This window comes from Letharia columbiana (genome assembly GCF_014066305.1).
Source record: "Letharia columbiana isolate WasteWater2 chromosome Unknown Sc0000003_s0, whole genome shotgun sequence".
Classification (NCBI taxonomy): domain Eukaryota; kingdom Fungi; phylum Ascomycota; class Lecanoromycetes; order Lecanorales; family Parmeliaceae; genus Letharia; species Letharia columbiana.
In genome coordinates, this window is record NW_023501039.1 from 976,375 (window position 1) to 991,188 (window position 14,814).

The following is a 14,814-nucleotide window of genomic DNA, read 5'->3' on the forward strand; positions in this document are numbered from 1 at the left end:
ATCAAATCAGGATAGACCAGCAGGCCGGAGTCGTAAGTCCATTCCGTTTCCAAGAGATCCGTTGGTACCTGCTCCTCAAGCCGCACATTTACATGAACACTTCTGCACCGGCCAGTCCGTCTATGGTATCTGGCCCATGGAAAACCGGAATATGATGGTGTCGAATATCTGTTTGCTTCTCCGAGAGATTCTTGAGTCCACTACTCAGATCCCGCTTCGTGACGGATCGAGGTCTCCCAGATTTAAGAGCTCACTTCCTGGCAAGCACTCTGTCAAAAGTTCTTCTCCAAACATCTCGGAAGTGACCGAAGTCATTCTCCGTTGTTCAGTCGATCTTTTGTTTCACTTCCAATTCTAACAGCGCGTGCATGTCCTGAGCTTCGCCAAACTCTCTACCGAGAACATCTCGAAGAAACGATTCATCTGTAAACTCTCTGTACCATGTTTAAGATACAAGACGTCAGCGAACAACGTCAATAGGATCGAGATAGCGTGTGACGGTCAGATACAGGTCCGTTGGCAGATCTGGTAGATCAAGATCAAGCACCGTTCCCATGTCGTCAAAATTTTCAGACTTCTTCGAGTCACGAGTAGATGAGGAGATCGAGAATGATATGTGCTGACGAGTGATAGTCTCAGATAAGATGAGGAAGCTGAGAATGGGAACGAGTTGATCTGGCTTGAGAGGAGATCAAGTATGATACACCGCTAGACAAGCCAGATTGGTTACAAGTATATGGAAGCCGGATTCGTCTACTCGTGTTCTCGTTGAACAGTAGGTAGCTAGGTTCCTTGTAATCGTGAGGTAGTACTTTGTTGGGCTGTTGATGATTGGACTCCCAGGTCGAGAGACTTGAAACAACCGAATCAGGGCGTTCCCTGAGCGTGAGTACAACCCTTCGACCGCCTCGAGTAAGTTTTGACCGTTTGATAACGGAGGTTTTTCACATTCCATATGCAAGTATCTTCGCATATGTAAATATTGCCACTAGTTGTGAGTAGGCATCTCTACATTTGCCTTCGCTGCAACAGCATCCTCGCTCCTCCACAGACTAGTCACAGTCTTCGTCTGCGTGTAGAAGTTTAACCCGGATTTCCCGTAGAACGTATTCGCACCTCCGCCAGCCACACTCTTCTTGTTTCCAGTGAACGAGAACATGGGTAACGGTACAGGAATAGGAACATTGATTCCAACTTGGCCGGCTTCAATGTCCTTTTGAAAGCGGGCAGCTGAGCTGCCGCTTCGAGTGAAAATGGCTACGCCATTGCCGTACTCGTTGGCATTGATCGTATCAATTGCATCATCCATGGTGTCAACGTTCAGGCAGACGAGGACGGGCCCGAAGATCTCTTCTGTGTAGCATTTCATGTGGGGCTTCACATTGGCTATAACGGTGGGTCCAATCTAGGGAGTGTTAGCATTCCCCCGCAAGAGCCGCTTGATTGATCAAGTAAACCTACCCAATTGCCATGTGGATATTTCTCCGGCTTATAGCCTCTCCCATCTAAAAGAATGGTTGCTCCTTCCTCCTCGGCACTCGTGATGATGCTTTCGATCCGTTCTCTCGCCTGGGGGCTGATAAGAGGACCCAAGTCTGCGCCCTCTTCGAAGCCGCCATTGACGTTGAGCTCCTTGGCTCTCTCGGCGACCTCAGGAAGCCAATCTTTCGTCTCACCAACCATGACAACCGCACTCAATGCCATGCATCGCTGGCCAGCAGCACCAAAGGCAGCCCCTGCTATCGCATTTAACGCTTGATTTTTGTTCGCGTCAGGTAAAACAGCCGCATGATTCTTTGCTCCAAGATTGGCTTGAACCCGCTTGCCTTTGGCAGAGCCACGACTAAAAATGTATTCGCCCGCTTTATTGCTGCCGACAAAACTGATGGCTTTGATAGCTGGCTCGTCGATTATGAAGTCTACAGTCTTGGCAGATCCGTGGACGATGTTGATTACTCCATCTGGGTAGCCAGCTTCCCGAGCAAGCTCAGCTAAGATCATTGCTGCTCCAGGGTCGCGCTCTGATGGTTTAAGGATGAGAGTGTTGCCTGTAATAGTAGCGATGGGGATTGACCACAATGGTATCATAGCTGGGAAGTCTGCAACGCATTCTTGGTCAATTGGTGTTCCAACGGCATTGGACTGCTATATTGGACTTACTGAAAGGACATATAGCAGCCACCACCCCAATGGGCTCTCTGTAGTTCCTCGTCTCCATATCCTTTGCTACTTCAAGCACTTCCCCCGTCAATTGCGTTGTGATCCCGCAGGCTGTCTCAGCAACTTGCAAGCCCCTGAGAACATCACCCTTTGCATCTGCAAATGTCTTTCCTTGTTCCAATGTGATACTCGCCGCGAGCCTATCCCAATGCTGCCGTATGAGCGCCACGAACTTGAACATGATCTGCTGCTTGTGAAGTAGACTTGTAGCCTTCCATGCTGGAAATGCTTTCTTCGCACTTTCGATAGCTGCATTAAGTTCTTCATCCGTGCTCTGGGGGACTCGGGTAACAAGATTGTTTGTTGCTGGATCGTAGAGATCGATCCAGGATTCAGTCTTTGAGTCGACGAATTTGTTGTCTAGAAAATATGGCGTGTTGCCCGGCAACTTAATTTGCTCATGATTCGTAGGATATGTATCTGCTGCTCCTATAGCAGTAGCCGGGGAGGCTTGGAGGCGATTGCTGGAGGCATGTAGCCGTCTGCGGGCTGTTACACATGTAGGCAATCTAGGCGGAGGGTTTGCATAGAGGCATGTGGATGCCCGAGTTTTCAAGGCTGCAGTTGTGCGCACCAATACCCGCTGAGAGACCATTGCAGATTGTGGTCATGTACCCAGATGTGTATTGACGCTGATGGAAAGATGTATCGAACGTGAAGGTTGTGGCTCGCGGGGGTGACGTTTGCGGGGAAGCCCGGGGAGTTTCCGCGGCACCAGCGGCAGCTCCTCCGCTTGCCTCTTTGCGATTTTTATAATGAGACTTGCGTTTCACACGATGATAGGAAGAGGCTTCCCAAAGGCTCCGAGGTCTTATATCTGCCCATCATGCTCTAGGTCGTTCGAGCTGCAGTCAAGAAGACACGCGACTGCGGCTTCCCCAGACGTCTACGATGTAGTATGTGTAGGTGGAGGACCTGCAGGTCTGAGTCTACTGACAGCATTGCGTATGTATAGCTGTACGACCCTCTCAAGAGCACCGGACTGACTCTCTTCTAGGATCCTCCAAAGCCACTTCGCATCTCAGGCTCGCGCTAATCGAGTCGCAAGACCTTGAGCGAGCGCGAACTTGGAATCTTCCTCCAGATCAATTTTCCTACCGCACCAGCTCTCTTACCCCCTCTTCGCTCTCCTTCCTCTCCCAAATTGGAGCATGGCCGAATGTCGATACCTCTCGGGTCCAACCATACCGGCATATGCGCGTATGGGATGGCCTCTCCTCCAATTCACGTATATCTTTCGACGCCCTGACATCAGAGCCACCCATAGCCTCTATGACTGAGAACCAGAACCTTTCTCGCGCTCTTATTACAAGCCTCGATGACCTGCCTACCATATCTCTCTTCGACAAAACATCCGTAGCCGACATACATCTCGGCCCTCCACTATCATTTCCAGCAGAATCGCCTACATCCCTTGATCTTTCCTCCTACCCTCATGTGACTCTCTCCTCAAATCATACCATCGCCGCTCGTCTTCTCGTTGGGGCCGATGGCCTGAACAGCCCTGTTCGCACGTTTGCAGGAATATCCACCCGTGGTTGGGACTATGATCGTCACGGTGTAGTTGCTACGCTGAAGCTCCCACCAGGAACCGGTCACAGCAGGGAAAATCCTCAACGAGTTACAGCATACCAACGTTTCCTACCCTCGGGCCCCATTGCCTTCCTGGCTCTACCTGGCGACTACGCTACATTGGTGTGGACTACGACTCCACCGCAAGCCACGCGGCTTAAGGCGTTGAGCACGGAAGACTTCGTAGCCATGGTCAACGCCGCTTTCAGACTGGATGTGGTCGATCTGAATTACATGTTCACTCTCGATTCTGGCCAAGTCGGCGAGCTGGAATGGCGAGAATCGGTCCACCCCGGCAATAAAGCAGATCTCGGTGGAGAAACGCCTCAGCATATTGCGTCAGTTCAAGAAGGCTCGATTGCATCTTTCCCTCTGCGCCTACGCCATGCCTCTACGTACACTACCAACCGCGTCGCTCTTATCGGGGACGCAGCTCACACCATCCATCCTCTCGCGGGCCAAGGCCTCAACATGGGCCTTGCGGACTCCCACTCATTAGCTTCTGCCGTTGAACATGCGGTTCTTCATGGAGCAGATATAGGAAATGAAATTGCATGTCTGGATAGATACAACGAGGAGATGTGGATGAGCAATAACAGGATGCTTGGTGCAGTAGATAAATTACATTGGCTCTACTCTGCAACGTCAGGGCCAGTGGTGGGATTGCGAGGTTTGGGTCTGAGGACTGTCGACGCGCTCGGCCCGGTAAAAGGGTGGTTTATGCGACAAGCCGGAGCGTTGTGACGACTGACGAGGCTCTCAAAGGAGGCTCGCCTAGAACATGGCTATTTTAGCGGGTCCAGGTACCAGCCCAGCTGCCTCTTTGGGTTAAAAGGGCCGATGATCCCGGTTGGCTAAGGTACACGGGTCTGCGGGCTTCAAAGTCTCCATATCCACGTGCGCTGTCCACGTTTTTATTCTACAGGTAACAGTCCATACTCCTATATCGACGAGCGAACTTGCAACATGTCTTCAGACCAAGCTGAGTGGTCCTCCAAGATATATAAAGAGGCTTGCTGTGCCAATGACCACTTGCCATTTCCGTTCGGTCTTCGAGAAATACATGGCCATCATAATGCTCTCTTCGGTCCTGCTATGGGCCTTTGCAGCAAGCGGGTTGATTTCTTTGAGCGTAGCGGATAGCTCCAAAACTCCAAGCTCCTACATCAATTATACTACAGTCACGGGATACTTCTTGCAAGATGAACCCTCGACCAATGCTAGCACCTTCAATTTCATGACCAGAAACTTTGGCCTCATCAATCGCACATACCCAGCCGATACCACTCTTCATTCCCACCATAACCTGACTCAATGGCAGCGCTTCAAGCACCAAGTTACCCAGCTCAATCACGAGGCTCCGCCTGGCACCGAGTACAGACTGCTCTATATGGGCCGACACGGTGACGGCTACCATAATGATGCGCAGGCCTACTATGGCACGCCCGCATGGAACTGCTACTACTCTGAGCTCGACGGAAACAGCACCGTCACTTGGTCCGATGCTCATCTATCTCCACTGGGAGTCAGCCAGGCTCTGGCCGTCAATGAGTTCTGGGCGTCAGAGATTCAGGATCAGAAGATTCCTACACCTCAGAGCTACTACACAAGCCCTCTAACAAGGTGTCTTCAGACGGCAAATTACACTTTCAACGGCCTTGATTTGCCGGCTAGACATCCTTTCATACCCCTGGTCAAGGAGTATTTCCGTGAAGGTATCAGCGGACATACCTGCGATCGACGCAGCAATGAGACCTACATCCACGATATTTTCCCCAGCTACAGGATCGAGCCCGGTTTCACTCAAGATGATGAGCTATGGGTAGCTCTCCACGGCGAGACTAGTACAGACCAAGCCGTCAGGTCTAAGAGGGTCCTTGACAGCGTCTTCTCTACAGATGGCAGTACCTACATATCCATCACGAGTCATTCGGGCGAGATTGGCTCCATATTGAGTGGTCAGTTGCTCTCCCGAAGCCCTCTCAACTTCCCACTAATTGTCATTTTGTGCAGTCCTCGGTCATCAGGCCTTCGGATTGAGTACAGGCGCTGCGATTCCCGTGCTCGTGAAAGCCCAGACCATTGGAGGCGCATCGGCCACGACAGCACTTCAGCCGTATACTGCGCTGTGTACGTGCACATCGCCGCCTGCGGTGACCGCCACCACTTCCGTATGTGCGTACCCGCCGGCCGAAACTTCACCGGGTATCTAGTCATGAATTCCGACTATTAAATCAATACATTTCTAGCCGAACATGCATGATTTTTTTGATTTTTTTTGCAGATCTAAAAAAGTCCATGTATACTATACCAGGCTTTCGCACACCGTCTTCACATACCTCTGTAGGGTGATAGGACTCAAACCTCACACTTGTCCCCAGATGTCTCCATGAAAAGCATTGTGAATCATGTTCGGCTTCAATTTTCTTCTTCCCTCCCCACTTTCCAATCATTTCCCCTTTCATAATAATCATATCCACCATTATCGTATCCGACTCATCACCTCCACTCCACACCCTCCCCCACCACCCCCCCACCCAAAAAACTCCCTACGATCCAATCGGCAGAACCAACCGTACGCATCGAGTACAGAAAAAAAGCCTCTCCATCTCATCCGAAATTCTGTCCGGCGCGGATCATGACCGCACATCTGGACCAGAGTGAGCTCCAAAACCCTCACCATCAACACTCCACAGCTCAGACACCAAATAGATCGTCCGAGCCAGATGCCCGGAACGGTCAACGCTCGATCCCACCCACGCTGATTACCCCCCCCCCCCCTCGTTAACCCTCGTGCCGCGTCACGAACCCCCGACGAAGCCAAGTGCGCCGCAACGTTCCGCGGGACCTGGGCGGAGATTTTTTTTCGGCGGCAAGCGTTTCGTCGTGAGAGGAATACGGCATGAGCGGAATCCTTACGGTTGGAGAGACGGGGTTTGGTGAGGTGGGCGGGGGGAGGGGGCGGTGGATGGTTGGTTGGTTGGGGTCGTTGAGAGGTGGATGAGCTCGGGATGTATGGAGGGGGGAAGGGGGGGGGCCTGAGGCGAGCGGGCTTTTGGATGGGCAGTTCAGCTCCTCGATAGATTTTTGATTTGAAATTATACGAAAGGTTGTGAAGGAGGTGGTATTTCGTGGATGGGCGAGGTAGGGGGAGAGGCCAGCGGAGAAGCAGAGTCGGGTCCTGGCTTGATAATGTTGAGTATGACTGCTAATCAAACATATTTAATTTACGTTCGGGATAAAGCCCCCAAAGGCGGCATTCGTGACATCGAAAAACTCTCCCTCCATCTCATCAATACCTCGGAATTGGCCTCGTGGCTTGACGAGTCCTTGCCTGAGCTCCTGGAGCTTCTGCCGGTGCTAGAGTAGTCTTTCGTTCCTCTGCTACTTGCCGCATGCGCCCAAATCCAAAGCTGATCGAAGTCCACGGCCATGACGCCTAGAGAATTCATCTCATACCGCCAGTGCTGCATTCCCATAGCCTTGCAAGATCGCTTGCGAGGCCCTGTCTTCCTCCACAATACTGCGAACGTACATCGAAACTTCCGGAAGATTGTCATGTGTGACCGTGGTAGTTGCGACTGCTTTGACGGAACATGAAGCAGGCCGGAACGTGCCCCCCTGCCTGACAAATCCATGCTTGAAGTCGTGGAGATTCTGCTCGTGATACACGCCAATGAGCGTTAAATGTCTCAATCCGCCTGTCGGACGAAGTTTTTTCAGGAAAGGCGTAACCTGCAAACAGCAACAGACATTAGCTTGGGCAGTGAGGCGAACCCAAACGAGAGAGGCCGAGCGTAGAGGGGCATAAGAAGTCGAGACAAGAGATGAGGACATACCCTAACTTTTGCAGCATCTCCAGCAGTAAGCGCCCAGTCCGTGAGGTCCAGAGCTAACCACTCCAGAGCAGGAAACCCGACCAGTTGATCTTGCTCCTTGGATGGATAGAAGAAATCGCACCACGAGGACCATAATTGCTTTCGATCATCCCCGACGCATTCAGAGCTCATTCTCAAAGTCATGAAGCGAATCATCGTGAGTCTGCCGCAGGGTGCGGGCTCGCTGACGGTACGGTACCATCCGAATGGCCTCCTTCCCAGCCCAACGTGCGCGAATTTCTCGATATCCCTCGGCTTGCGGAAATGAAAGCGGTTCATACCATAGAGAACGTGAACGGTCTCGTGGTAAACGGTGCGGCAGGTGCGCAAGAGAGCGGCATCAATAGCTTCGATATGTTTGACCTCTTCCGCCATGATTGGAGGGTACCGATCTAGAAATCTATGCGCCTGTCTGATGTATTTGTCAAACTTCAGAACCCTACTGTAGACCATGATTCTGATTTCGAGAGGAAGTCGGCTAAGTGTACCGCATGGACCGCATGGACTGCATGGCGATGAGGCTGTGTTCCCCGTACTAGTACCGCATGAAGGCGAGAAGACAACGGTCTTGAGCTCGTTTCTGGCCTCGGGATATATATCTTCCGACGGTGATGGATTATGAGCCTTCCATCGGTTACCGGCGTCAAGGTCTACATTGTCATTCGGAAGCGATTCAACATCGACAGTCTCATTAGCAAGTCCCAGGCTAGGGGACTTGGGCCCAGCTTGAAAGGTGAAATTGAAGTAATTGGGGACACCAAAAGTAAAGACATGAGGCATTGTAGTAAGCTAGGTTGCGTGTTGACCAAAATCTGAGGGAGTAGAGATCAAATTGAAGGGATCGAAGACGTGCCGGACATATACCGCTTGGACGTGGGTTGGGCAAGATGCCGGATATTCTTGAGAGGTCGAGGCGCGGTAGACTGCTGGAGTTGGGTGTTGTTGTTGAAAGGCTTCACAACAGCGTTTTGGTAAGGGGCGGTTTTAATCATGACATTGTGGCCTGTGAAGAATGTCAGATTGCAAATATTCGTACTATAAGCAAAAGTGCCTTAGAAAAAGGAAGAGCTCGAAGACTCGGGCGTAAGGTACTTTAGATGGAACGAATATAGCGTTTAGCGTTGAGCGTTGACGTCGATCTTCGGGCCGACCCTTAGATTACTCTACACCTGATAGAGTAGTCTAAGCGACCTGGCGACCAGATTCTTGTGCAGATCAGTGATCACACATCTGTTACCCGTAGGCCGCAGTCCAATTGTTTTCGAAAGCATGCAATGGCATTAGCTATGTCACAACGAAGCAGTAAATGGTCTGGGAACGAATGGAGCTTCTATCTGCTCTGTACCGTCTTCACTTTTTCAATTGTATGCTAGTGATAGGAGAATGGCTGTCGCCTCCATTCCCTTCCTCTCGGCCTCCATATTCCACAGACCAGTGGACTGGGTGCACTAGGCCTGCTCTGTCTTCCCTAGCAATAGGAAGCAACACTAATTCAAATGTTCGAAGTGAAGGCTTTTGCTTTCGGATAGAGTACATCTCAAGATGAGACTCAGAAATTCAGCTATTGGTGCAAGAATCAGTCAAAACACCCAAATCTCTAATGGGAAGGGGGCTCAGGAGCCAGTCGGGTCAAAGACTTTCGCCTTAACACATGTCAGTAGATCATGTTGAACGTTTTGCACAGGCTTCAACTCTTAACTCGCGCTTTAGCAAATCAATCTGCTAGCGTCTGCGTACAAGTATGCTTGACCCTCTGAGATAATCAACACAGTTGGAAATCCCCCGAATGTTTATACAGTGGTTCAACGCTGCACGCCTTCCCTTTCGGCCCAGATTCTGAGACACACACCGCCCAACATTAACGTGCAAGCATCACGATCAAAAGTTGAGCTCATAATGGATCTCGGAGAGATGATCCTCAAGACTCCTGGTATCACAGACGCCATAACAACACATAAGAGTTTACAACTCAATGGTGGGTCATCATTTGATAGATTGAGCCGATCTCAAGGAAGCTGCACCCATCTGATGGATTGCAACACCTCTGTATTCTAGATGTAGGCGTGAAATATGAGCATATCTGGCACATTAAGTAGCAATCTCGCGACGTCTTCACAAATTCACACAAATTCCAGAGCCTTCCTCAAGTCCCTCGCTTATTTAGAAACCAAGCTAGATATTCGATAACGGGCCGATCCGGACAGGCGATAAGCGAATATCAGATTAGATTGTCAGACCATTATCAATTGTTTCAGGCAACCCAAAGTCCGGATGTTGGCTTGTTACAGTAGAATCGCCGTGCCTCGTACGCCTCAATCCTGAAGGCTGAGTCTTAATTCATTCATAAAGACACCTATACCTCGAGCAAACTCCCCTTCCTCCCTGCTCCCCATACACGAATCGCCCTACTACCTACCCTTCGAAGCACCGCAACAATGGCAGCACCACCTGAAAGAACGATCCAAGATCTCAACGGAGTATGGACCATGGTTCGTTCCTCCCACTCAACGGCCTCTTGGATCCGATACTGACCTATACCCTCAGAACAAGTCCCTATCCGATGACTACGACCGCATCCTCCAAATGGTAGCCTCCCTCCACTTTCCTCCCCCCGCGATCACCTCCCCCACCTAACACCCCAACCAGCAAGGCGTATCCTGGTTCCTCCGCAAAGCCATCTCCTACGCCACCATCACCCTCACCATAAACCAGTACGTCGACGACACCGCCGAGAAATACACCCACATCGACATCGCCCAAGTGGCCACCGGCGGCGTCGGCGCCACGCAGGAAAAGCGCCTTCTCGACTTCACCTGGCGCGAGCATCAGGACAGGATATTCGGAAAGGTCAAGGGTAAGAGCCGGTGGATCAAGTTGGCGGATATCGACGAAGACGACTTCTTGAAGACCGGGTACGACGATATGGAAGGGGAGCATGTGCAGGCTCTGGCGGAGAGCCTGGACAATGGGTGGACGGCCGATCAGGTGTGGGGGTTTGAACAGGTCGATGGCAAGAGGCATCATGTACGGCATGTCATCGTGAGGAAGGGGGATGATTGGAAGCAGGCGAGGTTGGTGTACGACTACAGAGGGTAAGCTTTGAGCCTCCATCCGGTCGGCTGTTGGACGTGTCGACGGACCAGAGGGTGCTAATCGTTTGAATCAGGCCGTTGGAAAAGAAGTCTGACGACGATGACGATCTAGCATACGGGGAATAGACACGGCCGCTGCCTTTTTCTCACGCATGATGAATGAAGGGGATCGAAGTTGCTGTGCATACTTGGATAGAAGGAATCTCTGGACTTGTATGGTCCCCTGCTACGATTCTGCGCCTTCAACAGCGCAACCGTTGCTCTGTGACCGGTATCTGTGTAGATGCGGATCTACGTATGGTTTTGTTGCAAAAGCTTTCAAAAACAGAGTCGGCAGTCTGAGGAATTTAAACCCTACTCTCATTTCCATCTCAAATTTGGGTATCATTTCAGAAATACGTGTCATCCATGATCAATCTCTCTCAGAAAAAACCTATAGACAGCGTACAAACTCCTCATGAATGCCGCTTCTCGTCCGAACCTTCGCGTGAACGAATCCTCCCAACCCATCCCCCCACAACCGACCAACCAACCAACCACCATCCACATCCCCACAACCTCATCCACCACACCCACAGCTTCCCACGCGAAACCAACGACCCCACAAACCCCCGAACCGCCACCCGAAAAGAGAAAAAAAAGCAATCCCCACCGCCAGCTCATCCTACCACCGCCCCGGCCAACCCGAACCCCCAAAGGTTCTGTCGCGGCAGCGACCTCCGCGGAGCCCGCCCCCGTGACCGTGCCACCGGCAAGCACGCCGCGGCCCGGAGACGGCGGCGCGTTACACCCCGTCTGAGAAAGCAGGTCCAGGGCCCAAGACCTGACCTGCGGGCCCCGCCGCGCAGGACCGTCGGCCGGGTGAAGACGGGCGGCCTGGTTCGGATGCGGGTGTGGGAGGACCGGACGCGGTCGAGGCGACGGCCGGCTGGGCGGCATGGAAGTCGGTCCGGGAGATGGTTTCTGCGGATGGGTGAGTGATGGGGTTCAGGAAGGGGGGACGAGGGTGAGGTCGTCGGAAGTGGGGTATTTTAGTGTGAGGAAGCTTGACCGTGCGAGTAAAGGGTAGGTGGGTGTTGGCGCTGGCATCGGAGGAGGGTTTGGTGGCGGTGCTGCTACCGATGAGGACGGAGGATGGCGAGGCGGGGGTGGTGGGGAGTGGGAGTTTTGTGTTTTATAGGAGGGAGGTTCTAGCTTCTGTGGACGATGTGTTTGAAGGGTTGAGTTTGAAGGATGGGGGTGAAGATTACTGTGAAGAGGGCGAGGTGGAAGAAGGAAGACTTGTGGGCTTCGATGGGCTTTTGTGAGGCGCATTACCATGGAGAGTGTGGTAGGCCGGGCAAAACGTGCCAAACCTGATGATGGTGGAATCTCTCTGAAACGCCGCCGCAGACATGGCTAAAAGAAAACATCCGTACGGCTTGAGGAATTATACCATAAGGTCAGTTGCAACTTCTCCGAGATGCTCGGTATTCAGTGTACGTATTACCTTATGGGAGCGTGACAGATTGATACGAGACTCTGGAGAAGCACCTACAGCGGGCATCCACTCCCAAAAGGAACACCATATGTTCCGATTCTAGGTCAGATTTTGCTTCTCCAATATGATGCGTCATTGCCAGCACCAAATCGATGCGCGCGTCCGGTACGAAAAGATGATGGTTTTGCTTGCTGTCCGATGGCACGTGGGATACCCAGCAACTTAGTGCTTGCTATACGCATTTAGCTGTGGTGTTTACGTAAAACGGGCTCGTATGCGTCATGTTGACAAAATGTGAAGGTGTCAGGGTTTACTTTCCCACGCGTATCTATTGTTCTTACCAGCCCCTAGAGCTTAAGGCAGTTAGAACCATTGCAAGCGATCAGAGTCCTTCAGCGTTTTCGTCGTAATGGGCCCCTTTGGAGCTTAGCATAGTGCAAAAGACCAATCGTCCAGCTTTGGACCGCTCCGGTTGTTATTTCGGCCCTGTTCATTGGCCGGAATGATCCGCTAAGGTGTGGATTGTGACTGTAAATCGAGTGGAGGTTGCCGTTTGATTAAGCACGTGCTGCCTTTGACCAGATGCTGTGTTTTATCGACGAACCTTGCATAGTGGAAGACTTGACAGGGTTGAGAGCTTCGACATACTGTGCTAATGACGGCTTGAAGTCATGTCTAACGAGTCAACTCCGCCATCACAGGACGTTCCCATTCGCTTGATCTATTGTCGAAAGCATAACCATCATCATTTAATCCATAAAGCCGCATATTGCCATACCGGCGTGTGAAAAGCGTTGCAACTCCCGAGCGCTTCTCACAAACTGCATCCAGGACCGACCTGAACCTGCAAGGAGCCCAAAATCATGCAGAATAAGATTTTCGAGCGTGACTTGTGCCCCTCGAAGAAAACATGCAGATCAACAATGGTGACCTTCATGCCGCGGAATCTGTCTGCTTGGAGAGCGGGCCACTTCTTCTCTATCACACTTCTCGTATCATCTGCGTGCAGGCAGAGATTCGGGAAGCCAAGCGACAGGCTTGTCAATCGTTCTGTACAAGGAAGAATTTCGAAAAGATCGTCCATATCCCCCTCCAGATAATCGTGGCCCAAAGCCCGCCCCTGGACGTCGAGCCGCAGGTCGAGACTCGTGAGGTTGGCAATCGCAATTCTGAATGCGCCCAACAGTATCTAATGGTCGAAAAAATCGAGAGCGCTCAGCGACGAGAGCAGAAGTCCCATATTCAGAGGTTCCGCTGGGATTATTTCCGTGCAATTGCCGACATGAAAATCTTTCAAGTCAACCTTCCCCAACTCGAATGCCATCAAGAGCTGATCGAGAGTGCGACAGTCCCGGAGATGGTGGCGTTGTTTTTCGTTATCGTCGTGGTACGACCGGTATGAAGGGCCATAGACTGTATCTGCGAAGCGCTGTGCTTGCGCTCTTTCCGCGAAACACGAAGCAGTCTCCGGATGTCTGGACGGTCCACCTGGTACAGTCTGGATGGGTTATCCGCGGCCCATTTCCGCCGCTCAGCCCTCGCTGGATCCTTTTCTCCAGCCTCTTTGCTCTAGGGTGTTGAGGGGAGAAATTAGGGAGTGAAAGGTGCTGCGAGATGATCGTAGCCCCTCATGTTGTTAGGGGCACGCCGAAAAAGACGAGCTTCACAACTTGGAATTGTCGAATGATCCGAGCATCTCGCGCGGGATCGGTCCAAGTGACACGCGAACGGAGCTCAGATGGGATGATTACAAGAGTCAAGCCGACAAGGGTGCTCTTGTGGTGGTCGAAGAATGCATGCAAGTGGACATTGTGAACCTCGAAGCCGCGCAGTTCAATCGATTCAAGAGCTGGCCATGTATTGCTCCGGACCTTCTTATTGGGGTGGCCCGTGTGGTCCTGCTCTTGTCTAGACTATTTGTCACCCGCCGCGCAGACGGAAAAGGAGTTGGCGGATGCCATTTCCAGCTTGACCTTGTCGCCTTTCTTCGAGGCCTGTAGCTACTCTTGTACCATTGGTGCGCGGCCAAGAGTGGTTCTGACGAGCTGCTAATGACGGAGCAATCTCACGCATATCACGGAAGAATTCTGCAGACGTTTGTGCCTTTTTTGCGTCACGAAAAGCTAGTCCGCTAAGCCCCACAATTCGAATCTCAGCTGGAAGAGAACCTGAATGTGGAGGGTACAAGGTGGAAGGGCTTGATATATATTTGTGATGAATGAAACAACATCCTGATTGCTTGAGAATGAGAGAGCTAGACCCTAGACGACAGCACAAAAACAACCGAAAGGGAATCAAACAGCAATGTATAACCTAGTAAGCTTGTATGAAGTAGTGAGGAATATGGTGGAGAAGTTCTCGACATATCATGCATGGTGGATGGATCAATAACCTCCGACAAAGAGGGTCGAGTCAGATGGAATACGTAGTAAAAGGAGTTGCCTTCACTTCCAAGGCTTCGCCCAATTCATCGACAGTAAAGGTAAAGAACGCATAGAGATCAACAGTCCGCTAAGATCACGAATCAGTGTATTTCAGGCCAGGTACTAGAAAAAGTGGCGGTCGAAAAGGA

General features: G+C 51.5%; 6 protein-coding genes across 6 annotated transcripts; 4 read left to right on the forward strand and 2 right to left on the reverse strand.

Annotated features, from left to right (window-relative positions):
- Positions 1 to 988: 988 nt before the first annotated feature.
- Positions 989 to 2,815, reverse strand: HO173_001782 (uncharacterized protein; the record flags this gene model as incomplete). Its single annotated transcript, XM_037303719.1, has 3 exons — positions 989 to 1,405; positions 1,462 to 2,099; positions 2,161 to 2,815. 3 exons carry the CDS (start codon positions 2,813 to 2,815, stop codon positions 989 to 991), a joined length of 1,710 nt encoding a protein of 569 aa, XP_037169441.1.
- A 181-nt stretch (positions 2,816 to 2,996) lies between these two features.
- Positions 2,997 to 4,536, forward strand: HO173_001783 (uncharacterized protein; the record flags this gene model as incomplete). Its single annotated transcript, XM_037303720.1, has 2 exons — positions 2,997 to 3,165; positions 3,218 to 4,536. The coding sequence occupies 2 exons, from the start codon at positions 2,997 to 2,999 to the stop codon at positions 4,534 to 4,536; spliced, it is 1,488 nt and encodes a 495-aa protein (XP_037169442.1).
- Positions 4,537 to 4,867: 331 nt separating this feature from the next.
- HO173_001784 (uncharacterized protein) lies at positions 4,868 to 6,005 on the forward strand (the record flags this gene model as incomplete). Its single annotated transcript, XM_037303721.1, has 2 exons — positions 4,868 to 5,750; positions 5,806 to 6,005. 2 exons carry the CDS (start codon positions 4,868 to 4,870, stop codon positions 6,003 to 6,005), a joined length of 1,083 nt encoding a protein of 360 aa, XP_037169443.1.
- A 1,240-nt stretch (positions 6,006 to 7,245) lies between these two features.
- Positions 7,246 to 8,045, reverse strand: HO173_001785 (uncharacterized protein; the record flags this gene model as incomplete). Its single annotated transcript, XM_037303722.1, has 2 exons — positions 7,246 to 7,527; positions 7,632 to 8,045. The coding sequence occupies 2 exons, from the start codon at positions 8,043 to 8,045 to the stop codon at positions 7,246 to 7,248; spliced, it is 696 nt and encodes a 231-aa protein (XP_037169444.1).
- Positions 8,046 to 10,105: 2,060 nt separating this feature from the next.
- Positions 10,106 to 10,888, forward strand: HO173_001786 (uncharacterized protein; the record flags this gene model as incomplete). Its single annotated transcript, XM_037303723.1, has 4 exons — positions 10,106 to 10,159; positions 10,215 to 10,256; positions 10,317 to 10,762; positions 10,837 to 10,888. 4 exons carry the CDS (start codon positions 10,106 to 10,108, stop codon positions 10,886 to 10,888), a joined length of 594 nt encoding a protein of 197 aa, XP_037169445.1.
- Positions 10,889 to 13,152: 2,264 nt separating this feature from the next.
- HO173_001787 (uncharacterized protein) lies at positions 13,153 to 14,242 on the forward strand (the record flags this gene model as incomplete). The annotated part of the gene is made up of 2 exons (XM_037303724.1): positions 13,153 to 13,629; positions 13,883 to 14,242. 2 exons carry the CDS (start codon positions 13,153 to 13,155, stop codon positions 14,240 to 14,242), a joined length of 837 nt encoding a protein of 278 aa, XP_037169446.1.
- Between the last annotated feature and the right edge of the window lie 572 nt (positions 14,243 to 14,814).